Genomic DNA, 22420 nt, shown 5'->3' on the forward strand with positions numbered 1-22420 from the left:
GCTGGGCCTGGCTCCCCAGTGGGTGGGCCTGGCTCCCAAGTGGGTGGGCCTATGCCCTCCCAAGCCCACTCATGGCTGCGCCCCTGCTCCTGCCCCTGCCCTTTATATTTTTGTTCAGTACATAATGCTGTATTGATATGTAGCTGTTACAGTACCTTCGGAAAGTATTCAGACCCCTTGACTTTGTCCACATTTTGTTATGTTATAGCCTTATTTTAAAATGGATCAAATAAAAACAAATCCTCAGCAATCTCCCATAATAAGAAAGCGAAAACAGTTTTTTTGAAATTTTTGCAAATTATATTATATAAAAACAGAAATATCACATTTACATAAGTATTCAGGCCCTTTGCTATGAGACTCGAAATTGAGCTTAGGTGCATCCTGTGTCCGTTGATCATCCTTGAGATGTTTCTGCAATTTGATTGGATTCCACCTGTGGTAAATTCAATTGATTGGACATTATTTGGAAAGGCACACACCTGTCTTTATAATGTCCCACAGTTGACAGTGCATGTCAGAGAAAAAACCAAGCCATTAGGTCGAAAGAATTGTTCGTAGAGTGCCGAGACAGGATTGTGTCAGGGTACAGATCTTGGGAATGGTACCCAAACATTTATGCAGCATTTATGGTCCCCAAGAATACAGTGGCCTCCATCATTCTTAAATTGAAGAAGTTTGGAACCACCAAGACTTCCTAGAGCTGGCCACCCGGTCAAACTGAGCAATCGGGGGAGAAAGGCCTTGGTCAGGGAGGTGACCCAATGGTCACTATGACAGTGCTCTAGAGTTCTTCTGTGGTGATGGGAGAACCTTCCAGAAGGACAACCATCTCTGCAGCACTCCACCAATCATGCCTTTATGGTAGTGGCCAGATGGAACCCACACCTCTTTAAAAGGCACATGGCAGCCCACTTGGAGTTTGCCAAAAGGCACCTCAAGACTCTCAGACCATGAGAAACAAGATTCTCTGGTCTGATGAGACCAAGATTAAAGTCTTTGGCCTGAATGCCAACCGTCATGTCGGAAGGAAACCTGTCCCCATCCCCAAGGTGAAGCATGGTGGTGGCAGCATCATGCTGTGGGGGTAATCAAATGGTTACTCAGACTACCTGCATTGACCATTTTTTACACTGACTTTATGCTGTTCCACTGGATGTCATAAGGTGAATGCACCAATTTGTAAGTCGCTCTGGATAAGAGCGTCTGCTAAATGACTTAAATGTAAATGTAAATGTAATGCCCACACACTGGACTCTACCCACACACTCACACATGCATACACTGACACCACAACACGCGCACACATGCATACTGACGCCATACACACATTGACACACACTTTCACACTCACCACATACGCTGCTGCTACCGTCTTATCTATCCTGTTGCCTAGTCACTTTACCCCTACCTATATGTACATAACTACTTCAATTACCGTGTAAACCTGCACATCGACTCAGTACTGCTACTTCCTGTATATAGCCATGCTATATTTACTTGTTTTTGTTATTCACTGTGTAATTGTTCCTTGTGTCACTATTTTATTTTGTATCTTTAACTCTGCATTGTTGGAAAATGACCCGTAAATTAGCATTTCACTGTTGCATACAAAGCATGACAAATGGTATTTTATTTGAAAGAAACTGACTCTGGTGAATGGGTAGGCTACTTGTGGAGTGAACTGTACTGGCCTCACAGGTCAAGTCTATGCTTAATTTTTGCCTTCCAATTTATAGAATGAAAAGCGGCATGACTGATAAGTGTAGCATTTTTTGAAAGGACAAAGTGTGTATTGACATCTAGTTCCGCTTGCTAAGATACATTTATTGGACTCTGCTGACACCTCGTGTGTGATTGGTGTCTTGCTCAGAAGCACGAGAGGCTTCCACGTCATCTTTACTGGGGTGGTGTTAATAACACATATACCAGGAAATTGCACTTTTTGTCAACTCACGAAGCATGGAAAAGTAGCTAGTTGGAGCTGTGGTGACATTGAAACGCATAATTAGAGGACTATAGAGTCACCAATACGTTTAGAAATGGATGACGATGTTACCATTGAGGACGAAGGTGGACCAGAAATACAGAAGACACCCGTTGGAAACCAGGATTTAAGTTTCCTGCAACAAACTGGTAAATTGGCTAGCTAATATCAGCTGCACATCTGTCAGTTTTCTGGCTTGTTTACCAAGCCTAGCTGGCCTGGCTAGATATCCTTCAAAGACTAAAGCTTATAATGCAGCTAGCTAACGTTGTAGCAGTGGATGTAGCTGGTATAGCTAGTGTAGGCTAAGATGGCTAGCTACAGTAGCTCGCTAGCAAAATAACTAGATACAGAGACGTCTCATTCATTGACAGGGCTGCCAACTTTTGAAGAAAGCAAATATAACTCCAAGCTATGTGAATTTAATTTCCCCTGGCACACTCTTATATGGGAGAAAATTTTACTGTTTTTCCTGCAATTCTACGTATTTTGACATGGTTTAGGCCCATGACCAGGGTAACAAATAACACCGGTCTGGTGTATTCAGGAATCAGGATGCTTAGAAAATTGAATGAACACAACATTTTACGACTTTGTTACTTTGGGATTTTGGGTGGCTGAAATGTAAAGTATGCTAATTAAAAAAACATTTTTGACACTATTCAGACAGTAATAAGATGGGGAGACGGTGGAGAGGTTGGAAGCAGGGATTGATCCCTGTTCTCAGGTGGAATATACGGGAGTGTTATTACATTTACATTTAAGTCATTTAGCAGACGCTCTTATCCAGAGCGACTTACATCACTACACCAAAGCTTTGCACAGGAAATTCTAATGTTGATGGCAGTGGGTAACCAAATCCTAGATTGTAGTCTCCTTGTCCATAGACTGCCTTCAAGGTAAGGACAAACGTTTTCAGTATTTTGTAATTTGGGTGAATTCTCTTTAAAATAGGTCTAGAATAAATTCCTGCTTCATTTCTCCTGCTTCAATCACCCAACCTTCAAGGAAACATCTAATAAATATCAATATGGGTTCTGGCCATCATCTTTTTCTATGTAGACAAAACATGTGTTTATGAGTTGAGTCCCCCTACCATCTCTGCCTAGCATGTCACATTCTGGTATGGGGCACATGTATTTGATTCTTGGAACATTTCATAGCAATGCTTTTTTTGTATGATCTATTCAAGACTGTCCATGAATGGCTGCAAAAATACATAGCCTTGTACAATTCATTTTCAAGACCCAAGTAGTCATATCAGATTTTGAATCTGTAATTACACTGGCAACATTGGGAAGAAGTGGAATAATAAAATAATTTTTGGAGAATGACATTTGTGTTATTGCTGACATCACATTAATTACGCTGTATTTTAGCACATTGTTAAGAATGAGACTTTTTACACTGATCAGTCTAAATAAAGTAAGTAGATCATCAAATCACCTAAAAACAAGATGACATTAATCTGCCCCCACACCCTAACCAAATATGGGTTTTATTTATTGTCCCCCCTCTAGAACCACATTTACACATTTGGGTTCACAATCTGTTAGACACTTTTTTTTGTTTTGTTTGTTTTTTTGTATCGTTCCAAATCAGGTCGCCCTGCTAAACCTCCCTGCTAAAACACACTGTAGGTCTGTCTGCTGTCACAGCCTCAATACTCAGGGCTGGTTCTAGCCTTTTGAGAACCCTAAACAAGATTTGATTGGGGGGGCCATCGTGTGAAAAAATGTGTGTTCCCCTTTTGATGTTGGAGAAAAAAAGGTAGTGTTTTAAGTTAATTTCCTGCAGTTCTACACATTTTGCCGATGAGGGGTCGACAGACAAATGTTGACGCTTTTAAGCAAGTTTTCTGCAATTTTACGCTTTGGTATGGAGAGAACTTTGCAATGTTACAACAAATTTCATGCAATTCTAATCATTTTGCCATGGGACAGAGAAAAAATGTGCAGTTTCACAGCTTATTTCCTGCAATTTCTACCCATTTTTCCGTGGAGTGGATCAACATTTTTCCCCTGCAATTATACACATTTTGTAGTGAATTATGCCATGTTAATATAATATGAGTGTGCATGACTAACCAAATCAATAGGGGGCCCCTGTAGGTCAGGGCCCCTGGGCACGTTCCCTTCATGCCCGGTCCGTATTCGGCCAGGATTACTACTTGTTTCGATAGATAGCTTAAACTAAAAATTGTTAGCTGACATGGCTTAAAGAAAAAAGATACTGATGCACAAAATTGCACCTGATGTATTCTACTGTTTTTACACTCAATAGTAAGTTGAAACCTCAACATAATTTCCCTTCCTGTCCACAGTTGGACCATTGGTGGCAGAATATGGATGGTATCTGTTGTTCATGTGTGTGGGGGTCTACCTGGTGGTCCAGCACCTGAGCAAGAGGAGAGCCAGCCAGGGACAGAGCAGCTCGGCATCTGGAGCAGTGCAAGGTGAGTGGCCGTAACCAATAGTTTTTTTATTTAACCAAGGAAGTCACTGAGTTTGACAAGTACATTTAGTCTCTTATGCAGACACACCGTCAGACACACGCGCACACACACACCTAGGACATGAGCATTCTTGTTGCAGCTCCAACAATGCCACATTCTCAAGACAATGACAAGCTTGCTGAAGCAGAAACCAAGCCAGCTCTCATTCCATCCAGGCGTCTGACACATCAGGAAACGGAATCTCTGAATGCCATGGAATTAATGGAGTCAGTAATATCATCCAATCTTTTTTTTTTATCTGGCAGATCCCAATGCAGTAGTGAGGAGACAAGAGGCACTGGAGGCGTCCAGGAGAAGAATGCAGGAGGAGCTGGATGCCAAGGCGGCCCTCTTCAGGCTGAAACAACAACAGGTATAAAGTGACACCTTTCACATAGACAAACCATACATAGACCATGGACGGACCGTACATAGACCATGGACGGACCGTACATAGACCATGGGACGGACCGTACATAGACCATGGGACGGACCGTACATAGACCATGGAACGGACCGTACATAGACCATGGGACGGACCGTACATGGACCATGGGACGGACCGTACATGGACCATGGGACGGACCGTACATGGACCATGGGACGGACCGTACATGGACCATGGGACGGACCGTACATGGACCATGGGACGGACCGTACATGGACCATGGGACGGACCGTACATGGACCATGGGACGGACCGTACATGGACCATGGGACGGACCGTACATGGACCATGGGACGGACCGTACATAGACCATGGCTTTTTAGCAAAGAGTAATTTCTCAAGTAAGAATTTTGCTAGGACTGTCTGAGTTGGGAGGGGAAAACCATCTGTTATTGATAGAGGTTTGGAACTCTTTCTTATTGGCCTATTAACTAATTTAACGCCTGGTGATGTCACCAGACAGGCCAAAACGCCATCCCACCAAAACAGGCGGAAATTTCAGGCGGTCTTTTCAAACAGCTCTCACACATTATCATTGTTTTCACAATTTCACAGTATTATTCTAACCTCATAGTGTGAAAATAAATATGTAAAGCACAGGAAAGTCACGTTTTTGACTGAACTGGGCCTTTAACACCGATCTGAAACCCCAGGCACCATAACCAAGTTTGCCCATTGTCCCTGCCAAATCTGATCTTGAAGACTTTTTGGTACTTGTCTTTTGTTTGATAGCTGGAGGAGGAGAAGAGACAACAGAAAATTGAGATGTATGACAGCATGAAAGAGGGGAGGAGTTACAGAGGAAAAGCAAAGACAGCCCAGGTAAGCTGCCTTCTCTATCATAGGCCTACATACCATATGCCATTTAGCAGACTCTTTTATCCAAAGCGACTTGCATGCATTTCACATATGTGTGGGCCTGGGAATCGAACACAGCCCTGGCATTGCAAGCGCCATGCTCTACCAACTGATTCATACAGGACCACCATACATAAAATGCAAAGTAAATGCATCATTTGATAGATATTATGGCAGAGTCAGGAGTTTTTTACGGGCAGGTCACAAGGTCAGAAAAATCTCTTGGCTGTGATAAGTCGTGATTAGCACCCAGAGTTTTTCCTGACCATGAAGAAACTCCTGTCTCAGACATATTACATAAGTCGTAGTGATTACATGAAACCCATGAACAAATCTGAGGTTTCTTGTCTGTACATGAAACTAGCTCATAATAATTATTATGATGTAACATTTCAGAACACTGAAGAGGCCAGCACATCAACTACAGTGTTGAAACCAAAGACTGACAAGAAGCCCCTACGGAGCAGTGGTATGTTGACATATTTGATGATGAGAGCAGTATTGTAATTGGGGGCTTCCAGAGGTATGTTTGTAATGGCTGGGAGGGTGTGTAAGCAACACAAAAAGGGGGTTAAGTGTAATTAAATTTTTATGATTGTATTTCCCTTGCGACCCAATAATAAAACGTAAGACATCATGCTCACTGTTAGTAATTAAGCAGGTTCTGAATCCTACTAGATCCGTTTCTGCCTCCATGCAATGATGAGCCACTTCCATAGTCATGCAAGGCACTAATCTTACTGTAAATTAAAAGCTCTGCTATTCTTACTGAAACCTATTCAAATGTTATACATTTAACATTTACACCTGCAAATGGTGACAAATATAAAGTACATACCAGTAGTAACTAAGGAATGAAATCCACAAAAGAAAAACAATTGAACACTGCGCAACGCACCTTTGTACTGAAACTAGTTGGTCTTGCTAGTTATGTACATCTGTCTGTATTATGATTGCTAATATTTTGTATTTCAAAAACGTTAGCGATACAAAATGTCCATCCTTGCAACTGATGTTTTTAGGATTAGGATCCGGTAAGAAGCAGTACCTCTGGGGGGGGGTGTATCCAAACAATGTCTTTAAAAAAATGGCTAAACTGTGACGTTGCTCCTTTAAGGAATAAGTAGCAGGTAGGTGACTCTGGCGTCCTCCATCTCCTCTCTGTTCCAGTAACCTACATTCTGCCCTGCTGTGTGTATTTCAGGCTTTAATCCCCTGAGCGGAGAGGGAGGTGGATCCTGTGCGTGGAGACCAGGAAGGAGAGGGCCGTCAGCTGGCGGCGGATGAGGTTAAAGGAGGTCAGAGCCACAGGCTCAAGGTAGACATCTCCCCCTTAACCCGGATCTAGGATCAGAATACCCTATTATTGTTCCTAACATGAACTATTAGGAGGATGGAAGAAATATCTGACCCTGTATCTGTGGCTAGGTGTGACTTGTGCCTACTCTGAGGTGACCTGTGAACTCTGATATTTGACCCATCCGAGTCACACACACTGACCCACTGAAGGAAGCTGCCAGCAATCTCAAAGCCCTCTTAGTTATTGATCTAAATCAATCTGTTATTTGTAACTCTCTGTGTTTGGGTTTAGGGATTGGTTTCACAACTGTCTGTGTTTTTAGATCATGTTGCCTCAGTAATATTAGCATTGTCAAAAAATACAATGTGTTGCCACATGATAACGATGGATCCTTTATGTTTTAATGCCTTTGGACAACTTCAAACTAACCAGTGGTTGAAAACGATTGTCTTGTTTCCACATTCAAATGTTGGCTTATTGAATCATCTTATTTCAGGACACCTGAGAAGGACTTCTGAGTACGACAGTTTCTAATGATGCTATTCCTGTAAATGGCACCTGTGCCAGTGGGTTTGGCTGATGACTTTCAGTGTAACTGTGTGTGTTTTCTTGTCTTCTTTTGGGGTTGGCATCTGTGTAAACTTTCAAATGTGCGCTGCCTACCAAGGCTTCATGTTGTGAGAGTAGATGCTAGCCAGATGGCTTTAGTAGTGCTGTGCACCGTACTGCTTTTTATACAATTACATAAATCAGATGTAACCGTTAGTCATCGTATTATTTATTGGAATATCAATGATCATCGAGCAATTTTAGTTACTGAGAAATAAACTGACCTGCACCTTTTATCACAATAAAGATATTATAGATAAGTTGTCTACGTATCTGTGATGTTTGATGGGGAGGCTGACTGTGACGACACAATAGCTAATGTAATGCTCCAGTAGCGTAATCATACACCTGCCAACTCCATGTTGCCCACTAGATGGCGGCAGTGTAATGTAAATGAAGCCACAATCATAACGGTATAGGTACATAGTTTCTAAACTGTATTGGGTAAGATCGCACTGATTTCTATGGCTGTCATAGTTGTAGTCTTGCTCTTAAATTGATAAGAACTTTATACAATCATTATAAACCTTATGTTAATTTTCTGCACACCATTTACATTAATTGAGTTTGTGGTTGGCCTAGTCGGTTATGATGTCTCAGAAATTGCTTTTTCATTTCACTATCAGTGCCGCATATTAACTCGGCTGACGTTTAATTTCAAGGTTCAACAATGCTTGCTCTACTTTTTTGCATGTCTGCATGCATGGTCTTTCACTTTCACCGGCTCATCATCAGGGCATTCTCAGCTTGTGATCAGACTTGCACGTCAAATACTGGAAGGAAAAAAACGGAGACCACTGCGTAAGCACACACCCCAGCCAGTCAGAGCGCTCCTACGGAGTATCCACTAGGTCAAATCACACAGTTAAGCCGCGTTGCTACTAAGCGTTTTCGACATTCTCACAATGGCGAGGTAGTGGAAAGAATGGGTTGGCTACGCGTCTCTGGGCGAAGAAGAAACCATACATTTTGTTGAAGGTCGCAGTTTTTTGTCATTTATTGATAGCGACGGAATGCTTGCTGATTAGTAGGGCCACATGAAGAGAGGAGTGTACGTTCAGGTGGTGGGTTTATGGAGACTGCTACGTATGCAGCAGCCAGCTTACATCGGGACCAAAAGCGGGTTGGAGAAGAAAGAGGCTTTCCTACCATGAGAGCGAGTTAACCCCGTTTTTTTTTATGAGGGAGAAACAATTGAACCAATATTGCTTTACAAAGACGCTGTGTTGGCAACAGCGAGAATAGGCTACGAGGCAAATCGGAGTTTGGTCAAGTTTTGGGGAATGGCAGGTCGAAGCCGAAGAGCATGGTTTAGTGTTCTGTTGGGGCTGGTTGTCGGGTTCACCCTGGCTTCCAGACTCATATTACCGAAGGCTACGGAGTTGAAGAAATCCGGTCAGAAACGCAAGGCGAACCCAGCCGGTTGCGGGTTGAACGGGGGTCTGAGGAGAGAATTCGGTGGGATATTATGGCCCCCGCAAGATAACGGATTTTCGGCGACCGAGAAGCCAGTTCCGAGGTCCAACAATTTCCTTTACGTCGGCGTCATGACTGCCCAGAAGTACCTGAATAACCGCGCCATCGCGGCACATAGGTAAGTTATGTGTAGAAATGGAAGGAATGTTGCTTTTTCTCTTTAACAAGATACCATTTTCAGCTATTAGTTTTCTGTCCCAGGGTTTCTGTACGCATCAGTTCTGCTCATTCCTCTCCTCATTCTGAAATTGTCAGCCTACATTTTACATAGGCACTTAAAGATAAATATTGTTGCTAGTTTTCTGCCAAATAGGGATACCGAATTTCAACTATGTTGACTACACTCTTTAAGTCTTATGCACAATTGTTATTAATCTAATCGATACAAATGTTGCTAGTCGCCATTTAACAGTGTATCAATGCCATGTGTGGCTGTGGCCTGTATTATGATAGACCTTTTTCTTGTGAGCTATTAAACACCTCAACGTTAGGCAGATCATGTCCTATAAGTTGGCAAGACAAAACCTTGTTGGATATACTATTATAGATGATATAGAGTCACTATAACTTGTCTTAAGTGACATTTAGAAGTCTTTGTTACAGGGTCTATGTTATAACATGCTCTCAACATTCACATTCACACCCACATTTGCCCTACAAACATCATACTTCAATAGGCAAACTCTTTTGTTCAGTTTTTCAGGCCTTTGCCAACTCTGAACACATTCGCTTCACAATTGAGCTGTATAATTCTGTGGTGATGGTTTTACCATCAGATGAGCTGCGTAGGCTCTTTGGTAGGCTAGTTTTTAATTAGATTGAGTAGGCAATGGCTCCATCCAAGATATCTCCAATTGTGAGGGGTTTCTGTAGGTGTTTCGTTGTAGACTAGCACTGATGCTATTAGTATAGCTCTAAATGTAGAGATGTCTGTTTGGAAAGAGTGAATGTTAATGTCATTATCCTTGAAATGTCTTTCATCTCGGCCCGACTGAAATGCAGTGAATGTGAAGCTGAAGGTTTTATGAAATGATGGGTTGGACCGAGAAGACTGCAGACTCAACAGTGCTATCTTTTCATGTGTCCAGTCATGTGGAAGATTCAATATAATTCAGGGGAAATGTGTTTGCCTATCTGCAAAGACATACAAGTATATCTGTGTTCAATCAGATTAATTAGTAGAGTAGTTTATTTAGTCTCCCTCGAATGTCCTTTCAATGGACCGATCATGATGAACGTCGAGAGACCTGAGAAGGAGATATCTATCACAGTATTTTACATCCACTCCCATGTCTTTATTTTGGACCCAAAGTAAAGTCCCATTTAGTTTATTTTCAGTGCAGTGTCTCAGTTGTTAGTTAATTACTAGATTCCCCATTCAAATACAGTTCTTTATCCCAATGAAACATTACTGGTGCTCAGTTGGGTAGGGCTCAACTCAGTGGGCTCAAGTCAGTGGACCTCTTGTAAATACAGGTTATAACACATGTTATGCTGTGTTATTACATGACGTTCCTCCATCTATTTGACATTTTAGTCATTTATTAGACTCTTACAGTAGTGAATATTAGAGGTCGACCGATTATGATTTTTCAACGCTGATACCAATTATTGGAGGACCACAAAAGCCGATGCCGATTTAAATAAATAAATAAAAAATATATATATTTGTAATAATGACAATTACAACAATACTGAATTAACACATATTCAAACTTAATATAATACATCAATAAAATCAATTTAGCCTCAAGTAAATAATAAAACATGTTCAATTTGTTTTAAATAATGCAAAAACAAAGTGATGGAGAAGAAAGTAAAAGTGCGATTTGTGCCATGTCAGAAAGCTAACGTTTCAGTTCCTTGCTCAGAAAATGAGAACATATGAAAGCTGATGGTTCCTTTTAACATGAGTCTTCAATATTCCCAGGTAAGATGTTTTAGGTTGTAGTTATTAATAGGACTATTTCCCTCTATACCATTTGTATTTTATTAACCTTTGACTATTGGATGTTCTTATAGGCACTTTAGTATTGTCAGTGTAACAGTATAGCTTCTGTCCCTCTCCTCGCTCCTCCCTGGGCTTGAACCAGCAACACAACGACAACAGCCACCACATCGAAGCAGCGTTACCCATGCAGAGCAAGGGAAACAACCACCCCAAGGCTCAGAGCGAGTGAAGTTTGAAACGCTATTAGCGCGCGCTAACTAGCCAGCCATTTCACTTCGGTCACACCAGCCTCATCTCGGGAGTTGATAGGTTTGAAGTCATAAACAGCTCAATGCTTGACGCACAACGAAGAGCTGCTGGCAAAACGCACGAAAGTGCTGTTTGAATGAATGTTTACGCGCCTGCTTCTGCCTACCACCGCTCAGTCAGATACTTAGATACTTGTATGCTCAGTCAGATTATATGCAACACAGGACACGCTAGATAATATCTAGTAATATCATCAACCATGTGTAGTTAACTAGTGATTATGATTGATTGTTTTTTATAAGATAAGTTTAATGCTCGCTAGCAACTTACCTTGGCTTACTGCATTTGTGTAACAGGCAGTCTCCTTGTGGAGTGCAACGAGAGAGAGGCAGGTCGTTATTGCGTTGGACAAGTTAACTGTAAGGTTGCAAGATTGGATCCCCCGAGCGGACAAGACAAAATCTGTCTTTCTGCCCCTGAACAGGGCATTTAACCCACCGTTCCAAAAATCGGCAAGTCGGCGCCCAAAAATACCGATTTCCGATTGTTATGAAAACTTGAAATCGGCCCTAATTAATCGGTCGACCTCTAGTGAATATATATATATATATACACGTTTTCCCTGGTGGGAATTGAACCCACAACCCTGGCGTTGCAAGCATCATGCTCTACCAACTGAACCACATGGGACCATCTATCTATGTCCTTCGTGGGCCCAGACTTGTGTGTGTGTTAGTACTCTTACCCACTCTCCATCCTATAGAGTACCTGACCTCTGCCTGTCTCTCTCTGTAGAACGTGGGCTCAGACCATCCCGGGCCATGTGGAGTTCTTCTCCAGCGAGGGTTCGGACACCACCATCCCCATCCCCATCGTGGCGCTGCACAACGTGGACGACTCCTACCCACCGCAGAAGAAGTCCTTCATGATGCTCAAGTACATGCACGATCACTACCTGGATCAATATGAGTGGTTCATGCGGGCCGACGATGATGTGTACATCAAGAGCGAGCGCCTGGAGGGCTTCCTGCGCTCGCTCAACAGCAGCGAGGCACTCTTCCTGGGCCAGACGGGCATGGGCGCCCGCGACGAGCTGGGCAAGCTGGCGCTGGAGCCCGGTGAGAACTTCTGCATGGGTGGCCCCGGCGTGATCATGAGCCGCGAGGTGCTGCGCCGGATGGTTCCTCACATCGGCCAGTGCCTGCAGGAGATGTACACCACGCATGAAGACGTTGAGGTGGGACGCTGCGTGCGGAGGTTTGCCGGCGTGCAGTGTGTCTGGTCCTACGAGGTAAGAGCAAAGATGGCGGCTGGTCGTATTGTATACTGCAGTTAGTCCATCTATCACTGCTTTTGAAGGTTTATTTTTAATTGGTGTTATACAAGAGAAGGCTGGGTAGAAAACCATCTGAGAATGAGGATGTAGTCGGTAGAAATGTCCTTCACTGTATTCCGTCTGAAGTGTACTGAATCGCCAACAAGACGCCTATCTTGGTTTGAAGTACTCTGTGAAGTGAAAGACATCATGCAGTGGATTTCCCACACACCACAGTAGAGTGTCAAGGGCATAAGTTGATAGTCAGTAGATCTGGCACCTTCAGTAGGCAGTCCTTAGACTATCTCCTGGCAGATTTACTATTCACAATATATTTATGTGACCATATGATTTCTTGACAGATCAAAGAAAGGGACAATTCCATGAAATGATGCTGAGCACCAGTGCGTCTAGGAGTCCGATATTAATTGCTGTAATGATTAGGCTTTGCTGTACCGTCATTCCCCAGTGACCTACTGTAGAGTAAAAACTGAGCACATATTGGTTACTGTCATGGCTGCACCTTTACAACAGATGGGATTGGTGGGATTGGTGGGCTGCATTTTGCATTCGTAAACCATGAATGTTTACACCTTGTTCCGTCATGTTACCTCATTATCTAGCGAGCTGACAGCCTGGTTACTTCACCATTCTATCCACTACACATTAGAGGCACAGAAAGAAAGGAAAGGGGTGGCTTCTTCAGCAGGGGAAGGATCACACCAATGAGTGAATGACTGATCTCTTGCATGTCGTCACCCACAAACTCGATGTTCTTAAAGAGACCCTGTACAATTCTAATGTTTTGCATCTCAATAGGTACACAATGTAGAAACCTCATTTTTCAATGACGGGATTTTGTTTCAACATTTTAGCTTTTTATAATAAACAAATGTCTTTACACTGTTAAATATTCATTTACATAGCACAACGTGTGCTTCATATATACTGTATCTCAATAAATTTCAACTTTATTTTCTGGCCAAACAATATTTTTTTCCCGCATATACTGCAATCAGACTTTTGCTTTCTAACGTGCGTTGTTCTAAAATCAACCCCATTTAAGGTTCTGCAGGTGTAATTTAACAAGGTTCTGCAGGTGTAATTTAACAAGGTTCTGCAGGTGTAATTTAACAAGGTTCTGCAGGTGTAATTTAACAAGGTTCTGCAGGTGTAATTTAACAAGGTTCTGCAGGTGTAATTTAACAAGGTTCTGCAGGCGTAATTTAACAAGGTTCTGCAGGCGTAATTTAACAAGGTTCTGCAGGCGTAATTTCGGCTATCAGAGATTATGGGTTGCAGCTTGGCAAAAGGTGTCTGTTTTCTGACTGACAGCCTTTGTTAGTGTGTTCTTCTCACAGTAACTGGAGCTTTCGTGCTGCTGTCCTCCTCACAAGCATTAGACAGAGACTAGAGAGGGAACTGTCAGACTCTTAATTCAACTGTCGATCAATTCATGTCTTTATTCATTAGGACCACTTGATCTGACGTGTGCGTTCGCTTACGCCCCCGCGCCCCGCTTGTCCTTTGATATCAAGGTTATTATGACCCAGAGTCACTTCTGTGTGTGTGTGTGTGTGTGTGTGTTTATTGACCAGTTTGTAAACCATAACAAGACATGTTCTGTTTGCAGTTGTCCACTGGGTTCCTTTGCAAACTACCAGAAACAGTATGTTGTGTATTTTGGCAGCAGACACAAGGCCGGGCACCCACCCACCATACGGTTGACTTGGCATTCTTCACTTCAGTTAGTCATTTAGCCATAAATTAGTCACTGTTGAGACATGCAGCTAAATGCACATTTCCCCCATCCAAATAAATCTGCATATAATATCAGGCCTGTGAACAAATTGTTAAAACACAGCATCTGTTCAGTTTTTAAAGCTGCTCATTAATCTGGTTTGGCAGGTGGAATGAGACAGACATGTCTGCTGTCTCATATACAGAGTTCAGTCCCAGCCACCTTTACGACCTGCCTGGGGCCACTTTTAAACAGCCATTTGATGTGAGTTTTAATTACAGCTTATTGTTTATCTAGTTACAGAGAGCGGAGCCAAGCAACTGCATCATTAATATCAGTGAGGGTGTGTGTGTGTGTGTGTGTGTGTGTGTGTGTGTGTGTGTCTGTCCTCTTCCTCCTAAGTGTGTGTGTGTGTCTCTGTCTCTCTGTCCTCTTCCTCCTAAGTGTGGATGGAGGGGTGGATGGAGTGGATGGATGGATGCAAATAATCACATGGGCTCACAGTGAAATATGGTCCTGAGTCACGTGATTGTGTCTGTAAAGGCCCAGGTCTCACTCCCTGACCACAGAACCATATCTGGTTTCCTCAGTAATGCCTGCCTGTGGAGTTAGTTGCTATGGTAGCTGTGCATCCATGTCTCCCTTCACTACGAGTGAGTCAGTGTTGAGAGTCATTATCCAAATGGTGTTTTAGAAGAGCCCTCTAGTGATTCAGAAAGAGCAGCAGAACAGCCGTCACTGGGCTTGGAGTCTATTGATCCTCTATCACAGCCACAGAACCCAGGGGTCAGACTTGCTGTTATCATACACTACAAGTATGTGGACACCTGCTCCTCGAACATCTCATTCCAGAATCATGGGCATTAATATGGAGTTGGTCCCCGCTTTGCTGCTATAACAGCCTCCACTCTTCTGGGAAGGATTTCCACTAGATGTTGGAACATTGCTGTGGGGATTTGCTTCCATTCAGCCACGAGCATTAGTGAGGTCAGGCATTGATGTTGGGCGATTTGGCCTGGCTCGCAGTCAGCATTTCAATTCATCCCAAAGGTGTTTGATGGGGTTGAGGTCAGGGCTCTGTGCAGGCCAGTCAAGTTCTTCCACACCGATCTCGACAAACCATTTCTGTATGAACCTTGCTTTGTGCACAGGGGCATTGTCATGCTGAAACAGGAAAGGGCCTTCCCCAAACTGTTGCCACAAAGTTGGAAGAACAGAATCGTCTATAATGTCATTTCTGTAGCATTAAGAGTTCCCTTCACTGGAACTAAGGAGCGTAGTGTTGTTGGTGACCATATTACTGCCACAACCTGCGGTCACCAATCATGAATGCAGTCAGATTCCACGTGAGCATTTAGTCACAGTAGTTAGGCTTCTCCAAGCGCAGATGCTGCTGCTGGTCATTAGTAACCTACCAAACTTGCTAACTGCCTGGTTCTCAGCACTCTATTGTCCCTCTAATCACTCAGACATCAATATAAATGTAATGGAAGATCTAATGATACTCTTCATTAGAGCCCATGAGCTCATGTTCACAACATTTCTATAGGCTATGCAACTGTGTGAGAGAACATTAAACAGAGGAGGATCCCATCAGCTTTCTAAAGGTCAGGCCTACTATATTCTCAACGTTCCTGATATGAAGCACATTGCTTCTCTTTACAACAGGAGTACAGCCTACCTGGCTGGCATGGAAAAACAAAGCAGAGCTCATTACTTTTTTCAAATCATCATTAGAGTCGCTTCATGCAGCCTTACAATGTATTAAAAATCAAAACATATAGCCCAACGTTTGTAGAACAACTAAAGTTACATGAATAACTCTAAATTACGCATATAGATACCTATTTCTTTGTTTACCGCTCAACACAGAATAGCTGCGCTGTGCTCACTCCCTGAATCGTTTGGAGAAAATATTATATTTTATTCAGCTCTGTTCAATTGTATTCTTCATACTATGAAATAGTGTCATGGAATTCTATGCAACTCTTGTCTGCTAAATGAACTAGTGTAGCCCACAGCCATTTGGGATGGTCAGATCAGGGTCTAACATAAGCACAACTCTTGTCTGCTAAATGAACTAGTGTAGCCCACAGCCATTTGGGATGGCCAGATCAGGGCCTAACATAAGCACAACTCTTGTCTGCTAAATGAACTAGTGTAGCCCACAGCCATTTGGGATGGCCAGATCAGGGCCTAACATAAGCACAACTCTTGTCTGCTAAATGAACTAGTGTAGCCCACAGCCATTTGGGATGGTCAGATCAGGGCCTAACATAAGCACAACTCTTGTCTGCTAAATGAACTAGTGTAGCCCACAGCCATTTGGGATGGCCAGATCAGGGCCTAACATAAGCACAACTCTTGTCTGCTAAATGAACTAGTGTAGCCCACAGCCATTTGGGATGGTCAGATCAGGGTCTAACATAAGCACAACTCTTGTCTGCTAAATGAACTAGTGTAGCCCACAGCCATTTGGGATGGCCAGATCAGGGCCTAACATAAGCACAACTCTTGTCTGCTAAATGAACTAGTGTAGCCCACAGCCATTTGGGGTGGTCAGATCAGGGCCTAACATAAGCACAACTCTTGTCTGCTAAATGAACTAGTGTAGCCCACAGCCATTTGGGATGGCCAGATCAGGGCCTAACATAAGCACAACTCTTGTCTGCTAAATGAACTAGTGTAGCCCACAGCCATTTGGGATGGTCAGATCAGGGCCTAACATAAGCACAACTCTTGTCTGCTAAATGAACTAGTGTAGCCCACAGCCATTTGGGATGGCCAGATCAGGGCCTAACATAAGCACAACTCTTGTCTGCTAAATGAACTAGTGTAGCCCACAGCCATTTGGGATGGCCAGATCAGGGCCTAACATAAGCACAACTCTTGTCTGCTAAATGAACTAGTGTAGCCCACAGCCATTTGGGATGTCCAGATCAGGGCCTAACATAAGCACAACTCTTGTCTGCTAAATGAACTAGTGTAGCCCACAGCCATTTGGGATGGCCAGATCAGGGCCTAACATAAGCACAACTCTTGTCTGCTAAATGAACTAGTGTAGCCCACAGCCATTTGGGGTGGTCAGATCAGGGTCTAACATAAGCACAACTCTTGTCTGCTAAATGAACTAGTGTAGCCCACAGCCATTTGGGATGGCCAGATCAGGGCCTAACATAAGCACAACTCTTGTCTGCTAAATGAACTAGTGTAGCCCACAGCCATTTGGGATGGTCAGATCAGGGTCTAACATAAGCACAACTCTTGTCTGCTAAATGAACTAGTGTAGCCCACAGCCATTTGGGATGGCCAGATCAGGGCCTAACATAAGCACAACTCTTGTCTGCTAAATGAACTAGTGTAGCCCACAGCCATTTGGGATGGCCAGATCAGGGCCTAACATAAGCACAACTCTTGTCTGCTAAATGAACTAGTGTAGCCCACAGCCATTTGGGGTGGTCAGATCAGGGCCTAACATAAGCACAACTCAGAGTATGTTATTCTGTTCTTCTAAAATAGACTCCACTCCAGCTGACACTTGGCATTGCACATGGTGATCTTAGGCGTGTGTGGGGCTGCTCAGCCTTGGAAACCCATTTCATGTATCTCCTGTTGCAACTCGGCAGTCCCGTTTTGTGAGCTTGTGTGGCCTACCACTTTGGTTGAGCCGTTGTTGCTAATAAACGTTTCCACTTCACAATAGCAAAAAAAATGACTTGTTGGAAAGGTGCCATCCGATGACAGTGACACGTTGAAAGCTCTTCAGTTCGGGCTATTCTACTGCCAATGTTTGTCTATGGAGATTGCATGGCGGTGTGCTCGATTTTATACACCTGGTTGCCGCATGTGGATATTCCATCGAGACAATAACCTCAAGCACACATCAAAATCCCCAAAGAAATGGTTAATTGGCCACAAAATCTACATTTTGCAGTGGCCATCTCAGGCTCCAGACTTGAACCCGTTTATAAACCAGTGGTGTGAATTGAAGAGGACAGTCCATAAGTACAGATGAAGGATATCAAGGATCTGGAAGGATTCTGTATGGAGGAATGGTCTAAGATCCCTCCCAATGTGTTCTCCAACTCAAACATTTTAGAAATAGACTCCGTGCCGTAGTACTCGCAAGGTGAGGTATTGAAAACTCGGGTGTAAATAATTGACCCCTACCTTTTTTTAGTTTTTTAAAGTTTGTTAAAGAATTGTATTAGTATTACATGTCATTTCCCGCCAACATTTCTGCATACAGTAATTTTTGCACATTTTATAATAATCATTTTGGACCACACTATTTGGTTTGTGGCACATGCAAGGAGTTAACCCTGGTGTTACAAGCGTTATGCTCCAATCAAATGCGCCATTGAAATGATGTTAGGAAGGTCAAAGGGTGTCCTGCCAAGGGGAGAGAGGAAGGTTCTAACTTGAAGATCCACACCTTCCAAGTCTTCCATTGATGATACGACTGCATGATTTACACAATCTCACGTTAGGGTTCATCCCAGAGAGGCAGCAAGTGGGAGGGAAGGGAGGGCTCTTGGATTTCACAACATGTTTGTTGGTTCTTTAGTCTGTTTTTCTTTCGGAGGAAAACCAGTATTTCAGAGTATTTCAAGATAAGGCAGGACTTCTCCTCCTGCCAGATGAATCTACAGGAAGTCAAACGCCCACATCTTTACTGTACAATGCCTCGACATGCTCTCTCTCATACCGTCCCATGCTCTCTCTCATACCGTCCCATGCTCTCTCTCATACTGTCCCATGCTCTCTCTCATACTGTCCCATGCTCTCTCTCATACTGTCCCATGCTCTCTCTCATACTGTCCCATGCTCTCTCTCATACTGTCCCATGCTCTACTGTCTCATACTGTCCCATGTCCTCTCTCTCATACATGTCCCATGTCCCATCTCTCTCATACTGTCCCATGCTCTCTCTCATACTGTCCCATGCTCTCTCTCATACTGTCCCATGCTCTCTCTCATACTGTCCCATGCTCTCTCTCATACTGTCCCACTGTCCCATGCTCTCTCTCATACTGTCCCATGCTCTCTCATACTGTCCCATGCTCTCTCTCATACTGTCCCATGCTCTCTCTCATACTGTCCCATGCTCTCTCTCATACTGTCCCATGCTCTCTCTCATACTGTCCCATGCTCTCTCTCATACTGTCATGCTCTCCATCTCTCTCTGCTCTCTCTCATACTGTCCCATGCTCTCTCTCATACTGTCCCATGCTCTCTCTCATACTGTCCCATGCTCTCTCTCATACTGTCCCATGCTCTCTCATACTGTCCCATGTCCCATCCCATGCTCTCTCTACTGTCCCATGCTCTCTCTCATACTGTCCCATGCTCTCTCTCATACTGTCCCATGCTCTCTCTCATACTGTCCCATGCTCTCTCTCATACTGTCCCATGCTCTCTCTCATACTGTCCTCATGTCCCATCTCTCTCATACTGTCCCATGCTCTCTCTCATACTGTCCCATGCTCTCTCTCATACTGTCCCATGCTCATGCTCTCTCTCATACTGTCCCATGCTCTCTCTCATACTGTCCCATGCTCTCTCTCATACTGTCCCATGCTCTCTCTCATACTGTCCCATGCTCTCTCTCATACTGTCCCATGCTCTCTCTCATACTGTCCCATGCTCTCTCTCATACTGTCCCATGCTCTCTCTCATACTGTCCCATGCTCTCTCTCATACTGTCCCATGCTCTCTCTCATACTGTCCCATGCTCTCTCTCATACTGTCCCATGCTCTCTCTCATACTGTCCCATGCTCTCTCTCATACTGTCCCATGCTCTCTCTCATACTGTCCCATGCTCTCTCTCATACTGTCCCATGCTCTCTCTCATACTGTCCCATGCTCTCTCTCATACTGTCCCATGCTCTCTCTCATACTGTCCCATGCTCTCTCTCATACTCTCCCATGTCTCTCTCTCTCATACTGTCCCATGCTCTCTCTCATACTGTCCCATGCTCTCTCTCATACTGTCCCATGCTCTCTCTCATACTGTCCCATGCTCTCTCTCATACTGTCCCATGCTCTCTCTCATACTGTCCCATGCTCTCTTTCTCTCTCATACTGTCCCATGCTCTCTCTCATACTGTCCCATGCTCTCTCTCATACTGTCCCATGCTCTCTCTCATACTGTCCCATGCTCTCTCTCATACTGTCCCATGCTCTCTCTCATACTGTCCCATGCTCTCTCTCATACTGTCCCATGCTCTCTCTCATACTGTCCCATGCTCTCTCTCATACTGTCCCATGCTCTCTCTCATACTGTCCCATGCTCTCTCTCATACTGTCCCATGCTCTCTCTCATACTGTCCCATGCTCTCTCTCATACTGTCCCATGCTCTCTCTCATACTGTCCCATGCTCTCTCTCATACTGTCCCATGCTCTCTCTCATACTGTCCCATGCTCTCTCTCATACTGTCCCATGCTCTCTCTCATACTGTCCCATGCTCTCTCTCATACTGTCCCATGCTCTCTCTCATACTGTCCCATGCTCTCTCTCATACTGTCCCATGCTCTCTCTCATACTGTCCCATGCTCTCTCTCATACTGTCCCATGCTCTCTCTCATACTGTCCCATGCTCTCTCTCATACTGTCCCATGCTCTCTCTCATACTGTCCCATTCTCTCTCTCATACTGTCCCATGCTCTCTTTCTCTCTCATACTGTCCCATGCTCTCTCTCATACTGTCCCATGCTCTCTCTCATACTGTCCCATGCTCTCTCTCATACTGTCCCATGCTCTCTCTCTCGCTCTCTCTCATCTCTCCCATCTCTCTCTCTCTCTCTCTCTCTCTCTCATACTGTCCCATGCTCTCTCTCATACTGTCCCATGCTCTCTCTCATACTGTCCCATGCTCTCTCTCATACTGTCCCATGCTCTCTTTAGCTCACTCTGTATCACTCTCTACTACCAACTGAAATCTCTCCTCAGCAAGTCTCTGCCTCTTCCTAACTCCATCTTTCTCAATTTAATTTCAATTTAAGGGCTTTATTGGCATGGGAAACATGTTAACATTCCCAAATCAAGTGAAGTAGATAATAAACTATGAAAATGAACAGTAAACATTACACTCACGAAAGTTCCAAAATAATAAAGACATTTCAGATGTGTTGTACAGTGTTGTGACGATGTGCATATAGTAAGTACAAAAGGGGAAAATTAATAAACACATGGTTTGTATTTATAGTGGTATCTTTTCTTATGTCAACAGATCTGTGATATCTCTCTCTCTGGTCTTTGAGACCTAGCCTATAGCATCTATATTTAGTTGTCTTCACAGGCTCAAGTTATTACAAGGGGTTTTTCACACAGAAAATGACTGCTGTGAACAGCCTGCCTAAAGTGTAATCATATCACTGCTAGAAGAGGAATGATAGTTCCAGCTGTAACCAACATGATCTTCCATCCTATCACTTGACTTCATCACCTTCTGGTGTGTCATGAGTTCAGAAGGTCGACCGGGCCAAATGCCATAAGACAATGCCACACCCAGTGAGCAGAGTTGTACCTGTTGTACATCTGATTTAGGCCAGTTATCCTACGGTAAGGTCTCTATTCATGTCTTCAGTGGCATGCCCTCTATCAGACAGAGCGTTATTAGGGTTGCTAGTCTAGTGGATATCTGTAGGTAGGGCCTTCACAGCATGGCACAATCTAAAGAGCTCCTGGTAGGATGTATCACTGCTAACCTCTTGGGCCATGTTCAGTTGGGCAAACTGTAGCAAAAATGAAACTATTTTTTATTTGAGAAGCCATTCCACTTCAAACCGTTTTCTCCCTAGTGAACATAACACTTCTCTGGATTTCTCTAGAAGCACGTGTGAACTGTGAAGTGGATTAAGCGTCCTAGTATGGTAAGAGTCCTCTCAGACAGAGGGTTTCATCGTACTGTGTAGGAGGCTTAGCCTGGTGTCCCAGATCAGTTCCTGTTGTATAGGCTAGCCAACTCCTTGTCAGTGACAGTTGTAA

The 22420-nt window shown here is 43.7% G+C and overlaps 2 protein-coding genes and 1 non-coding gene across 4 annotated transcripts; 2 read left to right on the top strand and 1 right to left on the bottom strand.

Moving 5' to 3' along the window:
* Positions 1 to 1711: 1711 nt before the first annotated feature.
* On the top strand, positions 1712 to 7956 carry selenos (selenoprotein S). Its single transcript, XM_035765610.2, has 6 exons — positions 1712 to 2136; positions 4311 to 4442; positions 4748 to 4854; positions 5662 to 5751; positions 6184 to 6256; positions 6992 to 7956. Exons 1-6 carry the CDS (start codon positions 2043 to 2045, stop codon positions 7072 to 7074), a joined length of 579 nt encoding a protein of 192 aa, XP_035621503.1. The 5' UTR covers positions 1712 to 2042; the 3' UTR covers positions 7075 to 7956.
* Positions 7957 to 8568: 612 nt separating this feature from the next.
* On the top strand, positions 8569 to 13710 carry chsy3 (chondroitin sulfate synthase 3). Of its 2 annotated transcripts, none has more exons than XM_035765611.2 (3): positions 8569 to 9290; positions 12168 to 12663; positions 13311 to 13710. In XM_035765611.2, the coding sequence occupies exons 1-3, from the start codon at positions 8980 to 8982 to the stop codon at positions 13422 to 13424; spliced, it is 921 nt and encodes a 306-aa protein (XP_035621504.2). In that variant the 5' UTR covers positions 8569 to 8979; the 3' UTR covers positions 13425 to 13710. The 2 variants fall into 2 exon arrangements, with proteins under 2 accessions (XP_035621504.2, XP_035621505.2); XM_035765612.2 differs by having other exon boundaries at positions 8570 to 9290; positions 13050 to 13437.
* Positions 11990 to 12062, bottom strand: trnaa-ugc (transfer RNA alanine (anticodon UGC)). Its single transcript has one exon. It is a non-coding gene; the product is annotated as a tRNA-Ala (tRNA).
* Positions 13711 to 22420: the final 8710 nt, after the last annotated feature.

Source organism: Oncorhynchus keta, unplaced genomic scaffold (genome assembly GCF_023373465.1).
Source record: "Oncorhynchus keta strain PuntledgeMale-10-30-2019 unplaced genomic scaffold, Oket_V2 Un_contig_18163_pilon_pilon, whole genome shotgun sequence".
Lineage (NCBI taxonomy): Eukaryota > Metazoa > Chordata > Actinopteri > Salmoniformes > Salmonidae > Oncorhynchus > Oncorhynchus keta.

Bases quoted from the DNA above. Each gene is read 5' to 3' on its own strand.
- selenos (XM_035765610.2), top strand. From the start codon at position 2,043: ATGGATGACGATGTTACCATTGAGGACGAAGGTGGACCAGAAATACAG. The intron at 4,443-4,747 runs GTGAGTGGCCGT...TTTATCTGGCAG, and splicing joins GGCATCTGGAGCAGTGCAAG to ATCCCAATGCAGTAGTGAGG. The intron at 6,257-6,991 runs GTATGTTGACAT...TGTGTATTTCAG, and splicing joins GAAGCCCCTACGGAGCAGTG to GCTTTAATCCCCTGAGCGGA.
- chsy3 (XM_035765611.2), top strand. From the start codon at position 8,980: ATGGCAGGTCGAAGCCGAAGAGCATGGTTTAGTGTTCTGTTGGGGCTG. The intron at 9,291-12,167 runs GTAAGTTATGTG...CTCTCTCTGTAG, and splicing joins CGCGCCATCGCGGCACATAG to AACGTGGGCTCAGACCATCC. The intron at 12,664-13,310 runs GTAAGAGCAAAG...CTCATTATCTAG, and splicing joins AGTGTGTCTGGTCCTACGAG to CGAGCTGACAGCCTGGTTAC.